Genomic DNA, 18,697 nt, shown 5'->3' with positions numbered 1-18,697 from the left:
GGGAATTCCTGTTCCCGGTGAACCTGACTCCCTCCCATCCCAACAGCTCCCTCCACCTCCCGGACACCCCCATCATCTTCACCTGGACAGCCAGCTGTTTTGACCTCTCTGCTATCCTGGAGCAATATTCTTGAAATACAAATGTAAATCTTAAAATGTAAATCCTCCTCCCCTTGAAACCTCCAATAGATTCTGCACTGGGTTGAATAGTGCCCTTTCCCAAAATTTATGTCCACCTGGAACCTTGGATGTAATTAGTTAAGATTACACTGGATATGAGTGAGCCCTACATGCAATGACTAATGTCCTTATAAAAGACCATGTGAAGACATACTGAGAGAATGCCATGTGATGACAGAGACTGGAGTCATGGGTCTACAAGTCACAGAACACCAAGGGTTGCCAGCAACCACCGGAAGCTAGGAGAGGGGTATGGAGAGTTTCAGCCTCAGAGCCTCTAGGAGGAATCAACCCTGCCAACACCTTGATCTAGAATTTCTGGCCTCTAGAACTGTGAGAAAACAAATTTATGTTGTTTAAAGCCACGGAGTTTGTAGTACTTTGTCGCAGTAGCCCTAGGAAACAGATATAGTTTTCTTCCTGTCACACTTAAAAAACCCAGAGCCATAGCTCAGACCCTTGCCCAATCTGACCTCCCACTGTCATCCTCACAGTGTATGTCCCACAGTTCTCCAAGCTCCAGCCGCACTGCCCTCCAGTCCCTTTCTTTCTGTGTCCAGCCCACTTCTGCCTTGGGGCCTTGATATATATCCAACTCTTGGCCCCAAATGCTCTTCAACCCTCTCTTCCCAAGGCTAGACCTCATCCTTCAGGTCTTGGCTCAAATATCACCTCCAGAGGGCATTCCTGTCCACCACATCTAAACAGCCCAACCTTGTTCTCCTCATATCCTGGTCTCTTTCCTCCTGGCAGTCACGTGGCCAAGTACGCATGGGGACAGTAGGGATGAAGAGAGGTGGATGGGTTCGTGGCTACTTTGGAGGCCTAAGAACAAGCCATTCAATATTTCCAGCCTAAAAACAGATCAGCCAAGGTCTACTTCCTATTAAAATACAGATGTAGGGCTTCCCTGGTGGCGCAGTGGTTGAGAGTCCGCCTGCCGATGCAGGGGACACGGGATCGTGCCCCGGTCCGGGAGGATCCCACATGCCACGGAGCGGCTGGGCCCGTGAGCCATGGCCGCTGAGCCTGCGCGTCCAGAGCCTGTGCTCCGCAACGGGAGAGGCCACAACAGTGAGAGGCCCGCGTACCGAAAACAAACAAACAAACAAACAAACAAAAACAGATGTAGTTTCTTTCTTTCTTTCTTTTTTAATCTTTTCGAAACACTAGAGCAAGGTTTCTTAAGGCAGGCTCAAATGAATCACTGGCCAAGATTACCCCCAAATCCCTGGGGGTGGCTGGTTAAAAATACAGATTCCCTGGCTTGGGGGAATATCAAACTCTCTGGAGGCGGGGGCCCTCAAATATACATTTTACACAGCACCATGGAACCTAAGAACTGCTGTCCTAGGCCAACGGCCTCCAAAGTGAGCTGCATGGGCGATTGATTTTGACAGCTCATCACAGCATAGGAAGAAAATATTAGAACTTCTAGTGTTTGGGGTTTTTTTTGGTGCTATTAGAAATTCTGATTAGGTTTGCTTTTATAATATACCATGGAAGATATAAATGAGATACTAAAAATACAATACATTGGAGGTAAATGCTCAATTTTCTTTCCATGATAAGGGTACATACATTACACAATCACTCACGTCTGGAGATTCCTGCTACGGAAGATTCTGTGAGAATCCCAATGGTGCCAACATTCTTTGATTGGTACTTTGGTCACATTGTGACCCCTTATTCCCACTTCACCCTGGAATCGTCAATTACTTCTCTAATTTCTCCCAAGATTCTTGGTAATATAGCTACATGTTACTGAATGTTGTAAGATTCCTCTTCCATGATGGTTTTTGGGGAAAACTATAGATACCACCTTAGAAGCCCACCCAGGCTATCAGACTTCTTACATTGTTCTTTTCTTATTATAAAGACAAAATGTTCTCTTTAAAAAAAAATTAAAGAGTACAAAAAAGAATCAAGTGGAAAAGTCCCCCTGAACTAGAGCAGGGATCAGTAATAAAAGCAGGTTTTACTTTTTGATAAAATTGTTTTGATAACAGCAAGTTTTGCAAAGAGAACCTGGATGTGGGCTGAGGAGAGGAGAGGGGCAGGGAGGACTCCCAGCCAGTTATCTTGAGCTAGAATGGACCAGTGTAGGGGGCATTCATGGAGCCTGGGGAGGTTGCTGTGGGGACAGCGCATACTGGGCATGAGATGCTGGAGGTGGGGAGGCAGGTGTGGGCTGGAGCCAGCCTCCTGATGGGGAGTAAAGCTGTGGAGCAGATGCGCAATGAGAGGTCAGACCTAGTGTGGTGAACGACCACTGGGACCAAGGAGGACTCAGAGAGGGAGCAGAACTGGGGTATCGGGGGGAGTCTGGTCAGAGCACCCACAGGAAAAGTGTTTCAAGATCAAGCGCATGCTTGACTGTGGCAACCACTGCTGAGAAGGCTGGGGGATGAGGATGGAGAAACGGGAGATGGAGGCTGTAGGTGGCCCTGGTGGAAGGTTCTGGAATATGGTGGTGGCAGGAGCCTAAGCAGAGTGAGAAGCAAGGAAGTAAGAACAGTGAGGGATGACAGAAAAGGAGAGAGAGTAACAAGGGTGAGAAACCCATGACTAGAGGGACACGGGGAGGGAGGACTTGCTTTTGAAGATGGGAGAAGGTAAAATGAATATGGACACTGGAGGAATCCTGGAGACGGAGAGCGGGTGAAGACAAGATAGATACTCCTGTGCTGCGGGGTGTGGGCTGGAAAGAAATCCCTGGGGGGCGGGGAGGGGAGGACATGGGAGAAAAGGGCAGAGAACGGGTACAGAGGGCACCACCGGGCAAGGAGTTGGAGGGTTCTGGTCTGAGGAACAGGAGGTGAGGTCTGCTAAGAGACGGGGGAGCCCTGAGGGAGGGGGGCAGGGGTGCAGACAGGTGGTAATGGGGGAGCCCAGAATGCTGCTGGCTAGTGTCCCACCAAGGCTGGCTGGCAGGCACCCTGGGGGGCTCACCTGCTCACTGCTATAGGATCGCTCCTGGTGGGCTGAGTGCCTCCTACTGGGTGAGGCTCTGCCTGGGGTGTGGCCTTTGCACAGGTGCAAGGGACTGGCAGTGAGCTAATGCCACATGGGGTGGGAGTGAAGAAAGCAGGGGACAGTGAAGGAGGAACTGAGCAGGGAGAATGGGAGACTGTGGTGAAGAAGGGGGATTGGGGATTCGGGGCTACTGACCCGAAGCAGTTGGAGGGGGTGACAGGGTTTGAGTGGGTGGAGGGGCTAATGGGTTGGAAAAAATCCTAGAGTTGGGAGCCATGGGGTTGACGAGCTGCAGGCTGGAGGCCACAGCTGCCCGGGACAAGATAGGCTTTGGTGGGAGGTCAAGGAGACACAACCCAGGCACTGAGGACAGAGTAAACGAGGTGTGACAACTGCTGAGGAAAGCAGGTGGCGAGTGTGGGGGAGGGCAGGACCTTCCTCTCCTGGAGAGAGCTATGGGGAGTTCCTACATGTCCATCCCCTGGGGCGTGTGTGTCTGAAAGCTGCCCCTGCCCTCTCGGCTCCTCTCAGGCCAGGTGAAACCTTCAATAAACTCCTGGTAACCAGATCCAGAGCCACAGGCAGTGAGGCCCCACGTAGCCCAAACTACCAGCACAGTTGCTAGGGGACACCAACCGGTGTTTGTTGGGCTGATCGCTGATCATCAGAGCTGCAATTTTTTTGTCAGCTGTGAATAACTCTGGGAGGCTGCAGTGGCCATGCCTGCCTGTGCTGCCTGCCACAGCTGAGGCCTAAGGCTGAAATTTTAGGAGAGCATATCTTCTAGGCCGACCGTAAAATGGGATTTCATGCTGGTGGTAGCATGACCCCTGCTTCTCTCAGCAAAACTCCTGCCTTGGGAGGCCAATCAATCAGGGAGGATGCATGATTCCTGGGCCTTAGCACTGGGCCTGCCCTTTCAGTCCTCCCTGGAGCCCTCCATCGGAGCAGCCCACCCTTCTAAGACACAGAACAGTAACAATAACCACCACTAACAATGGACGGTAGTGTGCTAAGCTCTATCCCCTATCTTTTCCTGGGATCTAAGGTCAGCTAGATCCTTATTCCCATTTTACAGGAAAGGAAACTGAAACTCAGAGAAGTAGAAACTATCACTCAGAAGGTACAAAGCTGGAAGTGCTGGAACTGAATGTAGACCCAGGCTACACACAGCCTCAGTCTCAACCCCTGCCTTGAAGCCTCGACGCATCCAGCCCAAGCTGGCGTGGTGCCCAGAGACAGGCTGGATACTCTTGACTGTTGGCACAGGGTCATGGTCAGAGACTGGGCCTGCTGGCCAGGCCACCAACAGTCATGGGTCTTTGCAGAAAGTCTCCCCCATGGCATAGTTCTCGGCCCTGTTCACTCACTCGAGTCACCAGCGCATGGCCGTGAAACGATCTGAGGCTGGACCGGAGGGGGTCAACGGGCGCATGGCTGTAGGACTTCCTCTCCTCAGCCTGCCAGGGCTGTGCACTCCCTGGCCTTGCACTCAGCTGGTGCCCTTCAGCCCAGCCTGGAGGCTGCTGGAGAAGCAGCATTTTGACAGGGCCCTCCTGAACCCTGCCAAGGCTGGCCCTGCCCTCCTCTTCCTGGGGAAGAGTGGACCAACTCACACCTGGAGGGCTTTGTGCCTCAACCAAAGGGGTCTGTGAGGCACAGACCCAGGAGCCCCAGAGCTACCTCAGTATCCTAGCCCATGACAACCTCAGGCCCTGGCTTCACCTGTACCAGCTGACAATGGGGTCGAGAGGTCGGGGGACTGAGAAGGGAGTACTTTTGCCCAGGAAATGTACAGAATAGAGAATAAGCCAACAACTCTCTGACAAACTCCTCTCCTATTCAGGCCCCAATTCAACTCAACTCTAGAAAACACACATTCCTCCAAGGCTTTCTTCACCTCTCTGAGCCCCACCTTCCCCATCTGCTCCTTATGGATGGCAATATCTACCTCTCAACCCTTTTTCCAGGATGATGGTTCAATAGGTGAGCCCGTCCCCTGACCTCTCCACGCAGCCGAGCCAGGGCCAGACATGTGGGCTGAGCAGCACAGACCAGGGAGGTCAGATGTGCTGAGTCGTTTGGAAACAGGAGGGCTCAAAGCAGGGTGTCTGTACTCAAGACCCTGCGGGTGGAGACCCGAGGGTGGCCTGAGGACAAGTGTGGAAGCAGCTCTGGTCTCGGAAGGATTTGTACCTGATGGCCCTGGGAGACAGGAGGCTGGGCTACCCGGGAAGCGGTGACTGCAGCGCAGGTGGCCCTGCTCTCTGTCCTGGCTGGAGCCGTGGACATTTGGTGATCCCCCTGCCCCCCATCTTCTGACCTGGTGGCAGGCTGGCTGCCAGGCAGTAAGCTCCCTCCCAGGCCAACAGGGTCATTTCCACGTGACCAGGCATCAGGGCAGATGCGTGGGGTGCAGGAGGGTGGAGAAGCCGGGTCCAGTTTCAGAGCCTCCACCTCCGTGCCCCCCTGCCCCGCCCCGCCCAGCCCACAGCACAACATCTGCTGAATTGCTCTAACCATATTCTACAGACGCGCCAACTGAGACATGCCTAAGCAAAGCAGCTTGCCTTAAGTCCCACAAAGCCCCCATGATGCTTCCACCCCGGCTGTCTCCCAGCATGGCCTGGGCAGCGGGCAGGCATGTGAGTCTGTGTCCCCCTGACATGACCCCTCATACTCCGAATCCTAGAACTGAATGTACCCCAGAGGAGAGGCCAGAAGAGCACCTGGGGTTCAGAGGACTGGATCAAGGACTTGGGACACCCTGCTTCATCCTTGGGGTGCCCCCAACTTGGGGGGTGGTACTTTATCAGCTGGAGGAGTCAGGGGAGGGGTACCAAAAAAGCCAAGTTCAAGGGCACGCTCCACAGAAGGCAGGACTCTTTCCCCTTCTTTCTGGGAGGAACAGCAGGCATTAGAGGCTCTGGGGGGCCTCCATGCTCTAGGAAAGCAACTCTCACTGGTCCCCAACCTCCACGGCCCAGCCCAAACCCGAGGTGTCTGCACGTCTTCCTCATCTCACTCAGCCCCCAAAGCGATGCGCCTGGACCAAGGCAAGATCCCCTGCCCCCCAGGGCACAGCTGAGGGCTTTTGGCCAACCAGCTCACTCCATCTGGGCCCTGTGATTCCACCTCCAGGGTGAGCGTTTGGAATCTGCAGCCACAGCAGGAGAGTCCCCGCTTAAAACACTTCTGCAGCTTCCAGACACACTTTGGTCCACCCACCCAGCCCCATCCTTCCACTCCACACAGGCCGCAGCTGGTCTCCAGCCCGTGCCTCTGCTCACACTGTTTCCTCTACCCAGCACCCCCAGGAGCAGCACTCACACCTGTCTTCCCTGCTTTGGCCCAGCACGTGCTTATTACACTGATTCAACTCACTTGTGATTCCCAGCTCCTCCCCTGCCTCCGACTCTAAGCAAAGCACGTGTGTTGGGACCAGGCAGGGCCCACAGAGACCACCAGGAGTCAGAAGCTTGGGTCCTTGCCCCAGCCCTGGTGTTTCCCAGCCTCACAGTCCTGGCAGGGGCCCCACCCTTCACCAGGCCTGCAAAAGGGCTGGGACGAGAGGGACTCAGAGACCCCAGAGCTGGATCCTCCCCTGTTCTACAAACTCTCAGTTACCCCAAACCTGTCTGAGACCCCGAGGCCCTCAGCGCCTTGGCCAGAGCTCACAATGTGTCCTGGTGAACCATGGCTGCTCCAGGGCAGCGAGGGAGGGGTGGAAAGGCCTCCTGGGTTGCCCACCGGGCGGGCGGGCTGGGGGGCGGCAGGGGGACTCACTCTCTCCAGGTCCTGCCGCAGGTGCGTGAAGAGCTTCAGGCGGCGGTAGAGGACGTCCTGCTCCTGCTGGGCCAGGTTGTCCACCTCGTCGGTCTTGGGCGTCAGCAGTGGCTGGTTGGCGTTGGCTTTCCTCTTCAGCTTCCAGTACTGGTAGATGAAGTCGACCAGCACCTCAGCCAGGTCCAGGCGCTCAGCCACCTCGGCTGGCTCCACCAGCTCATAGAAGTCTTCCTCCAGCTGCTGCAGCCGTTGCTTGCGTAGGGTCACCTTCTCCAGGTCCTCGCTGGCTGGGCTGGGCTCCACGGGTTCGGACGTGGTTTCACCCCGTGGGCCCCCATCACTGTGCTCCTGGCAGAACGACTTGAACTTGACCTCGTCGTTGTCTGCTAATATAGTCCTCATTTCCAGGCTGTGGTCAAAGGCGCATGTGACGTGGAATGCCGTGACGCAGGAAGGCATGGAACACTAGAGGGAGAGGAAGGGCAGCGTGAGGTATGAGGGGAGCCCTGGTGGGAGGGAAGAAGAATGTGGGGCATCCCCCAGGGTTACACTGAGAATGCAGAATGCTGGCGAGACCCTAAACAAAATGGCACGGGCTGCCAACATCCTGCAGGTTGTGGAGGGAGTCATGGAAGATGGGAAGGGGAGCTCTGGGGGAGCTGGACAGCATCATATACCCTGGGGAAGTCAACAATCAGATGACTGACAATCCCTCTGGGGACAAGCTGCACTTCTGTGCGGACAATGACTTTGGATCTGAGGCATCGAAAGAAAGAGGCTGTTGATGGGTCCCTGCCTCCTCTGCTCCTGCAATGTTATCTAAGATGGGGAGCTGTGCCCCTCCCTTGTCCTCTGGGAAGAGGGGCTGGAGTTGGGTCCCTTCCTTCTTCTCCTGTCCAGGCAGTTAGGGCCAACTCAGGGCCTGAGTTGCCTGGGATGATGGCTGTGGGTAGCTGACAACTGTTTCAGCAATAACCCATCGAAATCTTAGTGGCCGTTTACACTGCACTCACAAACCATTCTGAAAGTCTTATAAATGGGTGGAGGTACATCTAGTGCTTACAATGACAACTGTTCCTGAAGAGACAAGGGAGAGAAAGGATGACCCTCCCACTTCCCAACCTATAGGCCAGGAGCATCAATATCACATGGGAGCTTGCTAGAAATATGCAAATTCTCAGCCCCACCTACAGATCTACAGAATTAGGACCTCTGGGGGGTAGGCCAAGCAATCTGTGTTTTAACAAGTCCTCTGGGTAATACTGATACGCCCTAGAATTTGGGAACCGTTACTGTCAACAAACTAACACAGCCCTGCCATGTGTAGGGAGAGCCTGTTAGCTTAGTTGGAGGAAAAGTTTGAGTCTTACCCCTCTGACATGTCAAGTTTGACATCAGAAGAGAGGTCAATGTACTTATTAAGCCCACAGACCCTTGCTCTTGGGGAAAGCCCCCTCACTACTGTAACGGGGTGGTGAGCCTGGCTCCCCAGGCCTGTGACCCATGCCTAGTGGAACTAGGGATGGAGGAGTGCCCGGCAGGTGGGGTGCTGGCTCTGGTCCCTGTCCCAGGCACATCAGTGCTTCTGTCTGTAGCACCATGGGGCAGGTGGAGGGTGCTGGCAGTGGCCTGCTTTACAGGGTGTCCCAGACACACCCCTCTGTGTAGCTGGCTCCTACATGGGCTCCCGGGCAGCAGCGGGGTGAAGGGGCTGTGTACCTGGATGCAGGTGCCCGTGCACTCCTTGCAGAGGCTGCAGGACAGAGCCCAGCGGCTGGCTGGGATATGCGAGATCTTGGTGATGGGCTCCATCTTCTCGGGGCACCCGATGCTGACCTGGGGCAGGACACAGGGAGCTGCATCAGGTCTCTCATCCCCAGCCTGCCTCCAGGGATCACCTAAATGGGGGGCCTGTCTGCTGAAACCAGGTGGTGGGCAGACACGGCAGTGGGAGAATCCCAGTGGGAGAATCCCAAGTCCTTCCTGACTTCCCAAGTTGACCACGTTGTGTTAAGTGTGTGCTCTAGAGCGCCTAGGCTTAAACTGTGACTGGGAGAGTGCGCTTCCGTGTGTGTAACTGACTGAGTGTATGTGTGCCTGTGACTGTGTGAGTCTCAAGACAGAGATGCTTCCATGTGCAGATGAGTACATGCAAGGTCCCCCTCTCCTTTGTACCTCAGGCCTTTGTTTATAGCATCTTCAGAGTTCTTATTAGAACTTGAATTTATTTTACTTATTTTTCTGGGTGGCGACTATAGGTCCCCATGGTAGGATCTCTTCTTGGGGACCTCCAGGGCTTTCCTGGCCAAGCGGGATGTGTCTTTGTTTAGCCCCTCCTATGGGGACAGGGCTATAACCATGGCCATCTCCTGGGCACAGCCCACTCCTCAGCCCCAGAGGCAGGGTACATTTGCCGTCCTACTGCCCATGCCTGAGGAGGGAAAAAGGGCCCCTGTCCAGAGATCCTGAACCAAAGAGCCCCCACGGTAGGTCCTTGTTGATCCTCTGTGTCCCTGCTGTGCCGAGACCAGGTATACTCAGAGGTAGTCCCAGACTTCAAGATGCTGATGTGGCCGCAAGCGACTATTGCTGACATAACCACTATGATCACAGAAACCTGTGATGTGGGTCCCAGCAAGGACTTTCAGACGGCGAGCCCAGGAAGGGGAGGGGCCACCTGCTGACAGGGCCACCTGGCTTGCTTCCGGGCACAGGCAGCACTGGAGTGGGGCCTCATTCTGGGTCAGGGCACACAGCAGGGAGAGAGCTGAAACGCCAGCGAATGTCAGCATTTCACATTTCAAATAAGACAGGAGCCCAGGGCCTCTGCTAACTCACTGTGGGCTCAGCCCATCGTCCATGGTCCCCCGCTAGACTCAGACCTGGGCCCACCCCCCCATTCCAGCCACAGCCCTACTCTCCAATTTTCATCAGGCTCCCCACCTGATTTCCTTTTAGGTCATTTGGCTTATTTTCATTTTAAAAAAAGCACTTGACCTTGGTTGGGACCACCGCCTAGATTTGGGTAGACCCCCAACCTGCTTTCCCCTAGAGTCGGCTGCCTGACTTCTGTCCAGCTCTCACACCACCTGGATCCCCCAGTGGCTCATAATCCCATTTTCCCATGGAAATAGCCACCCAGGTTCTGCCTAGGTCCATGGGTAAAGTTCCCTGTGGGCTGCTGCCTGAGCTCTTCCCAGGCTCGACACCTGAGATCTGCCATTTAACGTGGCCCATCACCTTCTTTTCCTAGTGCTCTGCCGTCGGGGTTCTGAGTTCTGTTCAGACCCACTTCCCCACGGCTGTGCCCCAGGGCCGCCCCAGCCCCACATCTGCCCACCTCAGGAATCCACAGAGCGCAGCTGACGTGCACCCACTTGGTCCCACTTCTAGTGGGCTTCAAGGCTCCTCCTCGCTTGGGGCAGAGCAGGCACTTCGGCTGGACACCCAGGGCACACGTCCGGCACAACCAGCTGCCTGTGGGCACCTTGAGGATCCCGTAGCATGCCTGGGGAAAGAGCAGGGTGGTCACAGGTCAGAGGCATTGGCCAATCTGCGTCTGGTCAGCATTCGGCTATAAACAGTCCTCGCCCCAGCCGAAGCCAGGAGCCACGGAGTGACACTGCTACTCATCTCTGCCAAAGAGAGCTCCTAAGGGACTAAAATGCAAGGGCTCCAGGGATTCTCTTTGCGTGGGCTGTGCGTTGAAATTTCACCATCTCACAGTCCTCCGTGAAAGGGCTCCGCTCTGCCCTCTGCTGGGAGGTCAGTCACTTCGGCAGAGGTTCCTAATCGGGGATGGATTTCAGGGGCATCCATGAACTCCCTTCAACTGAATACAAATTTGGGTATGTACGCTGCCCGAGGACAAGGCCCAGAGCTTTCATCTTTTTTCACAGGGATCTGTGATCGGGCACCCTTCTGGTAATACCTAGGGCTTATGGATCTAAGAGCTGCTGGGTATAAGGGACGTAGATGAATGAGGAGGGTGGTGCACTGCCTACCAACCTGCCAGCCAGGTGAAGCCCTTTTAAGCTCCCTGGGTGCTATTCAAGCAGAAGTGGGTAAGGGAAGGCCTCAAAGTTAGGGCCAGAGTGGGTCCACTGGGTTCCAGTCAGGTCTTCTACATCTTCTACAAACAAGGCCCAGAGATGCCCCAGACCTATAGCCTTGGGGCCCAAGATCAAGAGGGGAGCCTAGTCAGGCGGCACCTGGTTTATAATACCAATACTGTTAACAAACACGAACAACTCTTACTATACCATTCTAACCAAATGACTCATAGTAAGGAACTTAATCCTCACAACAACTTACTTTTATTTATACTTGAGGAAACAGAGGCTCAGAGAGATTAAGAAACTTACCCAAAATCAAATAGCTTGCAAAGGGCAGAGCCATGGTTTGAAACCAGGTGGCCTGGCTCCAGGCTCTGCTCTCGATCACTACACTGTGCTGCCTCGTTGTAAGTTCAGGATGGTGAGGAGGGGGTAGGGTGCTCAGTGGGGAGAATCTGAGGGAGGCCGGCAGGACAGGACAGAAAGACCATCCAACGGGCGTTACTCAAATCTGGCTGAGGGGGCTGAGCCAAGGGGCCCTGGGTATCCCTGGCACCACGGGCACTCACGCCATTCCCTTCCACCCCCTTGCCCTCCTTCTCAGGGGCCCGTGCCCACAGTGCTGCTGCACCCCTACAGCCAGGGTGACCGGGTCAGGCAGGGGCCTGCCTGCACGGCATGGTGACGGCAATGGGGGCTGCCTACCTGGTGCACGCAGACGTTGCATTTGTCGCAGAAGACCATCTCGTTGCCATCTTCACCCTCGGGAGAGCGGCACACGTCACAGACGACATCCTCATCATACTCGATGCCCAGCCCCTCCTGCGTCTCGATGGCCCGCGCCATGTTCTGGTGGCACAGAGTCTCCAGCTCCTCCAGCACGCGCTCGAGCGTCAGTTCATCCAGCTCTGGCCTCTCTGCGAGGACAGCAGGGCAGGGTGTCAGGAGCCTGGCCTCTCAGGGCAGATGTACAGGAGGGCTTCCACCCACTCACTGGTTGCACTATCTCAGGACCCCAGCTCCATGGTCCAAAAACTGACTGCGCTGGACCACGCAACCTCAAAGGCCCCCGGGGCCTGGTGTGGTGTTGACTTCAGACACTGCTTGTGACCACACACATGCTTGTGTACACACAGATACCATGAAGTGTCTCTGGGATGCAGCCGGCTCCGCGGGGAACCCACTGCTCGAGCTATGTGTATGGGGGGGACCTGGGAAGGTGGCTGAATATGGCAGAGCGGGCCCTTCTTGGGACATGGTGGGCTCCAGCCGGAAGGCCCATACCAGCTGACCCTGGCCCCATTTGTAATCCTAGACCCCTAGCGCTCACTCAATCTTCATGCAACAGTCACACTTACTACAGTATTCCCCCAAACCGTATAAATGACATGCTCTTATTGCCTCCATCTGAGAGCTACAGACATTGAAGCACAGTAATCAGTAACGCAGCAGGGACTTTCCCCCCAGACCTGTGGCGTGCCAAAGCCCAGTGATGGCCACTGCCCTCCTGAGGGTGAGGACGCTGGGGTTCAGAAGAAAACCCTCCTTGGTCTGCCCCCACCCCATTCTCAGCTGGCGGGTCACCTACCCATCTCCCTGAGCTCCGAGTTGATGAGTTCCAGCCAGTAGGCGTCAATCTCGTCCAGGTCATAGCGGCTGCCCCCTGGCCAATCAGGCTGGGAGCCCTCACCAAGGTCGGAGCCGCTAGGGGACACCTGGGTAGGGGGGCCTTCCAATGGTGGAAGAATCCTAGGAAATCAAGAGAAGGTGTGAGGGGAGGGTGCCCTCAGCCTGCTACTCTTGCTGGGTCTGGGGGCCTTTAGCAAGTTGGCCAGCCTGGCTGAGGAGCTAGTGAGCAAGTGAGGTGTGAGACTTTGATGCCGAGCAGGGCCCACCTCCTTCCATTCCCTCCTCCCACCCGCCCACCCTGCAGAGGCTGTAGGAGGCATTCCAAGTGCTGTCCTGGGCAATGCCCAGCCACTTTGGGACCAGGGGGATAGAACCAGCTGGCCTCCAGGTCCTTCAGCATACCCCTCAAAGCTGGGGAGAGGCCAGGGATTGCTTCCAGGCCCTCACAAGCTCTGGCCCCTCCTCCACCAAGAGCCTCAGGGGCACTGAGGCCAGGGCTCCTCTGGGGTGAAGAGGATGCACCTGCTACAGTCTCAGGGTCACACTCCAGGTCAGCCCACCCCCAGGCCATGGCTCTGCCTCTGAGGCAGCTTGGAAGTGCCCTGACTGCAGGGTGAGGTCTCCAAGTCCAGCTCCACCACTTAATGTGTGACTCTGGGTAAGCCACTTAACTTCTCTGTGCCCCAGAAAATGGGCTAATGATAACAGTACCTACCATCTACAGTTGGCATGAGGATTAAATGGATGAATACATGTAGAGCTCTTAGAACTGTGCCTGGCATGTAGTAAGCACTATATGTGTGTGAGTATGTATTTTAAGATATACACTTTGCTTCTTCTGAAATGGAATGAGGGTGTTTTGCCTTGGGAGAGCACAGCTTCCTCTCTTCGATCAGCTGTGTGCTGCCCCTCAGTTCCTGATGCCAGTTCAGAATGCCAGCTCTTCCCACCCCCTACCAGTTGCCATGGTTATTGCTGCGGAGCCTGGCCTCCATCTGGCCAGCCCTGCCAGGGCTGAGAGGCCCCTTACTTGCCCGAGAGGCCTCCTGGGGTCGAAGGCAGGGCTGCCAGGGGCTGTGACTCAGCGCCGACTGGGGAGGAGAAGGCAGGGCTCTGGATGCACAGACGTGGCTCAGCTGTGGGGAGGGCTCCTGGGCGCCAGGAAATGCCCCGGTGTCAGCAAGGGGGGCAGGAAGGATGAAGGAGACAGGGAGGCAGAGTGGCCTCCAGGCAAGAGGGAGGCCCAGAGGAGACTGAGGGAGACAAGGAGAAAGGGCAAGGGCCTGGCACCACCTTTTCCCACACCAGATGCCCAGATTAAGGAAGGTCTTAGGCAAAGATAATGACGTGATGCCCCCCGGCCCCCAGATCATTCCAAATAGAAGGAATATTAGTACTCTTGGTCCTACAAAATTCTGCCTTTCCTCATGGGGCTCTTATTTAAATTAACATAGTCTTTGAAAAACACCGTAATTTTGCCATGACCCTGCTTTGTGTGTGCCCCCAGCATACGCTTAGCTGGGGTTTTGGATAACTCTTGCCCGAATGCCCACCACCTACTGGCATAACTACCCACACTTGTGTGCTCAGTCAGCTGCCACCTGGCCAGACCTCTTGGGGCCGAGATCACATTCCTTTCTCTGGGAAGCTGAGGTTAGACGGCTCACAACAAAAAAGGCATTTCCTGTACTTCCTGGGGCTCTCATCTTCATCTGTGTGGCCTCTTCTGGCTCTGACTATGGAGGAAACACTCCTATCAAGGGTGGACAGACCTTACCCTAGGCCAAGGCCTCAGTCTCAGCTGCAGCCAGTAAGACTGAGGTCATCTGGGAGGAGGTGGATGGCTGGGCTGGGATCTGGAGAAGGGGAGGGCTCTCTACTCCAGGAGACCAGACAGACACCAGAGGTTGGTTTTGCCCTGAGCTGAGTCTTTTGGCCACACCGAGGGAGCAGTGTAGGCCCTCCCTCAATTCATGATCTGAGAGTGAGAGGTTCTCATTATCCAGAGAAGTTTCAGACCGTGAGGTGGGCAGACCTGCTCAAGGGCCAGGGAGGACTGGGCAAGGAGAGAGGGATGGAGGGAGCCAGGGTAGCAGCAGGGGAGGGCAGAGTCAGCGAGCCAGGGTGATCAGGGCATAAGACTCTCTTTGGGACACACAGGGGCAACCCAGGGCTTGTTCCCGTGGCCTGTGTTTTCCCGGCCCAGCCCACAAGGCCCTGGTGGTGGTCAGGCAGGGAATTCCCCAGAATTTCCTGACTTCCTCATCTATAGAATGGGGACAGCAATATGCCCTTTAGAGGGCCAATATGATAATTAAATGAGAAGATGAGTGTTAACAGGTTCAGCATAGCAAGTTCTCAGGAACAGAGTTCCTATAACAATTCTGAGCATGGTGGCTGCCGTGCTAGCTTCCAGATGAGGGCTGTGCAGTGGAAGGCACCCCAGGAGATGTAGGGACCAGGCTGGAGGGAGACAGGGAAAGATGGGGCACAGAGATATCTCCACGAGAGCATCCCTCCCCCTCCAGTTTATCCTCTCCAAAGAGCATGGATGGTCCAGGAGTGCCTGGCTCCTGTCGGCCTAGAGCAGCCATGTGTATGTGGGGAATGTACCTAGTAGAGCCAGAGCTGTCTGAACACATGCTCTCGTCTTGATGTCAACAGGTAAAACACCAACTGAAGCCAAGCTACTGGTGTGGAGGCATCTGCAAGTAATCACCCAGGCCGGCGGATGTTTCTGGAACCACCTGACACTGACATCAAGGACATGGGCTGAGCCCAATCAGGACTCACTCCTCTCTGCCCAGCTGGTGGCCCACCCCTCTGCCTCATTATCCTGGGCCCTTGGCGTGCGAATTCTCATTTAATCCTCACCACCACAGTATCAGGCATGCACTGTTTTTAGACCCATTTTACAGAGAAGGAAACAGGTTCAAAGAGGTCGGTAACAGTTCTTCAGTCTGCAGAGCTGAGGGTACGAAACTGGCTAGGAGGCCGACCCACGTTTTTGGCCCTGGGCAGAGGATGTGTAGGATAAATTCTTTCTCTAAATCCCACATACACTCCCGTCCAGAGAGGCCTGGAGCTTCCCTGATTCTCAGAGGGCTGAAGAGCTGGTAGGCATTCAGCCCTTGGGAGCCCAGGAGGTTGAGCACTGCCCAACACCCAATCCTCACTGACCACCGAGTGAGGCTCAGAGTCTGCTTCGCCTCTGTAGTCCCATGCCCAGCACAGGCCTGGCATCAGACAGGCACTGGGTGTCTGTGAGCCAGTCATAGGTGTGGCTGCCAGGAAGCAACAGTGCCAATGTCAAGGGAGGTGACAGCTGAGATCTTTGCCCCAGGCCTGGTCAAAATGGGCCTAAGTGAGAGCCACAGGGCTGCCAAGGCCGGGAATGAACTGCCAATAACACGAGCTGCCCAGCCCAGGCAAGCTGGTGGGCAGAGGAGGCCAGGACAGTAGGCCCCTGTGTCCCAAGGCATGACTTGGAGGGCTTCCCGGGGTGCAGCAAGAAGCACTTGGCTGAGCTCTGTCACTGGATGCAAGGCTTATGGCCACAAGGCCACCTCCTGACAAGAGCACCAGGTGGCTCTCTGACCTACAAGAGCAGAAGGCACCACAGCCCAAAGAGGACTCATCCCTGAGCCAACCCTGGCCCAGCCCTGGCAGGAGGGCCTCCTCAGAGTCTGGTCGTAGCAGCTGCTTCGTGAACATCTGATGTGTGTGCTAAGAACTCCTTAAACTCCCTCCTGCTAAGAACTCCTTAAACTCCCTCCTGCTAAGAACTCCTTAAAAAGGCTGAAGAAGTCAAGAGCGTGGCTTATCCCTATCTCAAGGACTAGTTGAAAACCTGGAGACTTCCCTGAGAAGATCCTCTGGTGGGACCCAGTCTGGATCGACGTCAAGCTAACCCACGGCCAGTTTTCACTGAGTGCTCATGTGTGCCAGGTCCTGTGTCCAGGACCTGCCATGCATCGTTTCTCTACATCATCTCGACCACTGCATGGGGCAGGTGCTATTGTTATCACTCCCATTTTACACACAAGGAAACTGACACCCAGGGAGATTACATTTCTGGCCCAAGGTCGTACTGAATATGACTGGCAATTTGAACCCAGGCTGTCTGGCTCCAGAGCTGAGCCCAAGCTCAAACCCTTGGCCTGCAGTATTTCTGGAACACTGCAGTGTTTTTTAGGGCAAAAGAATCTAAGAATAGAGACACACTAGGAAGGAATCCCTTGACTGGTCCTAGCCTCCCCTTCATCCCCTGCCTACGGCCCCCCCGGCCTGGGCTTCCCGGCTCACCTCACCACGGGCTCTGGAATGGCCTCTGCCCCCGCAGGCACCTGCACACCTTTCTCCCATTCCTGTCGCCATGGGTCTGCCAGGATATAATAGTCATCCGGGCTGAGCTGGTATGAGTCTGGAATCTTCATGGCTGTGATCAAGTCTGTCCGGAAAACCTGTGGGGAGCAAAGGTGGAGAGAGAATGGCTTCAGATTGCCTCAGTGTGACCTGCTTCACAGGCCAGGGCAGGAAAAGGCAAATGCAGAAAGCCCACTCACTCAAAAATAAGAAGATGGCACAAAAGTACTAAGTACAAGAATGCATCTTCTCTGAACCCAGCACACAGAAGATCTTCAATAAGTGCATTGGACTGAATTTATGTGCTCTGACCTGCTCAAGGACAGAATATGACTGATGGACGGTAGTGGACCTCAGAGAGAAGAGGAAAGACTTGCCGAGAAAAGCAAACACAGTGAGGAAACATCAGATGGCAGAAAGGCGTCTGTGAATGCAATACTGCCGTGAAGTAACTGTTCAGAAATTTCTGCTGAAGATCCAAAGTTATGTTTGCTGTTGCTACCACAGTCACTAGCGTCAAAGAGTCCAGGCGACTACGTGCCAGGGCCTCATGCAGATAGCTGAGGGAGAGCCCAGGGTTTGGGGCAGCCCAGAGAATAGCCTCTCATGGGTCAGGGTCTCCATGGTCTCTCAAGAACAAGGATATCGTGATGGCCTCTATGGGAAAAAAAAACTCAAGAAGAGTGGATATATGTATATGTGTAACTGGTTCACTTTGCTGTACACCTGCAACTGACATAACATTGTAAATCGGCTCTACTCCAATAAAAATTAAAAAAAAAAAAAAAAGAACAAGGATACCATGAGCCCTGCTCGGTGGGAGCTCTGAAGTACCATTCTCTGTTTGTGATGGGGTAGGAGGAGTGTGTTGAATTCCTTCTCAATCAAGCCCATCCGAATTCCCTCAGGGCCAGGCCGTGACTGGACGCACCCTCATGCTTTGGTTTTCTTTTGAGCACCTGCTCACTCGGGGGGAAACAGCTCTTCCCACATTCTGTCTGTTGCCCCCACCCCAGAGCAACCTCCAAGGCAAGCCTCAGTGGCACTGGCAGTGCCTCACCTGCCCTGGCTGCTCGGCCTCACTGGGTCCTCCACAAAGGGCTGCTGTAGGACCTGGTGGCAGCACTGGACACTGTGTGACTTGCTTTGGTACCAACTTTCCCAGTGATCATCACATGAGAATCACAAGTTAAAGGAGAGTTCACAGTGTGGAGAGAAGAGAAACCACTTCAAGGAGTCCTCCAGGCCTCAGACCCAGCTCCGAGCCCACTCCCCTCCCCGGAAGAATCAGTATCCACTGGCCTTCCAGAGGCTCGTGACAAGCCGTTCAGTGGTAATCTCTGCCTGCGGGAGGCCCCACCCGCTGGCTGTGTGTCTCACTTGAATCTAGGGCTGTAACCACAAGGAAACAACTGAAATGGGCACACCAAGGGGGCTCACGGCAGCATCTTGCAGAAAACTAATTAATGTCTGCATCTAGCTAGAGAGGGCCCTGGCTTGCAAAAGGTCAAGTTTCTTGAAGACTCTATTTGCCAATATAACTTAACTGTTAAGGCTAACACCCTAACATTTAATTAGGGTGCCAGTGTGAAAAAATTAAAATGAGATTACGATTAAATGCTAATTAAACAGAAGATGAAATGTGCAAAGATTTCACAGCCCTGATAATTTGCATATCTTATTAGCAAGTAGCAAGACGGCTGATA

General features: G+C 54.6%; 1 protein-coding gene across 17 annotated transcripts in view; it reads right to left on the bottom strand.

Annotated features, from left to right (window-relative positions):
• JADE2 (jade family PHD finger 2) overlaps positions 1 to 18,697 on the bottom strand; it is a 139,984-nt gene that overhangs the window by 10,735 nt on the left and 110,552 nt on the right. For all 17 annotated transcript variants that reach the window (XM_079916038.1, XM_079916033.1, XM_079916043.1 and 14 more), the window contains 6 exons: positions 16,932 to 17,089; positions 12,586 to 12,746; positions 11,703 to 11,914; positions 10,283 to 10,450; positions 8,662 to 8,778; positions 6,943 to 7,407 (listed from right to left, as the gene is read on the bottom strand). In XM_079916038.1, the coding sequence (XP_079772164.1) occupies positions 6,943 to 7,407; positions 8,662 to 8,778; positions 10,283 to 10,450; positions 11,703 to 11,914; positions 12,586 to 12,746; positions 16,932 to 17,089 (1,281 nt within the window). The remainder of the gene's footprint in view (positions 1 to 6,942; positions 7,408 to 8,661; positions 8,779 to 10,282; positions 10,451 to 11,702; positions 11,915 to 12,585; positions 12,747 to 16,931; positions 17,090 to 18,697) is intronic.

Source organism: Stenella coeruleoalba (assembly GCF_951394435.1).
Source record: "Stenella coeruleoalba genome assembly, chromosome: 3".
NCBI lineage: Eukaryota > Metazoa > Chordata > Mammalia > Artiodactyla > Delphinidae > Stenella > Stenella coeruleoalba.
The sequence above is the reverse complement of the archived record's forward strand: the minus strand, read 5'-3'. Positions and strand labels throughout refer to the sequence as shown.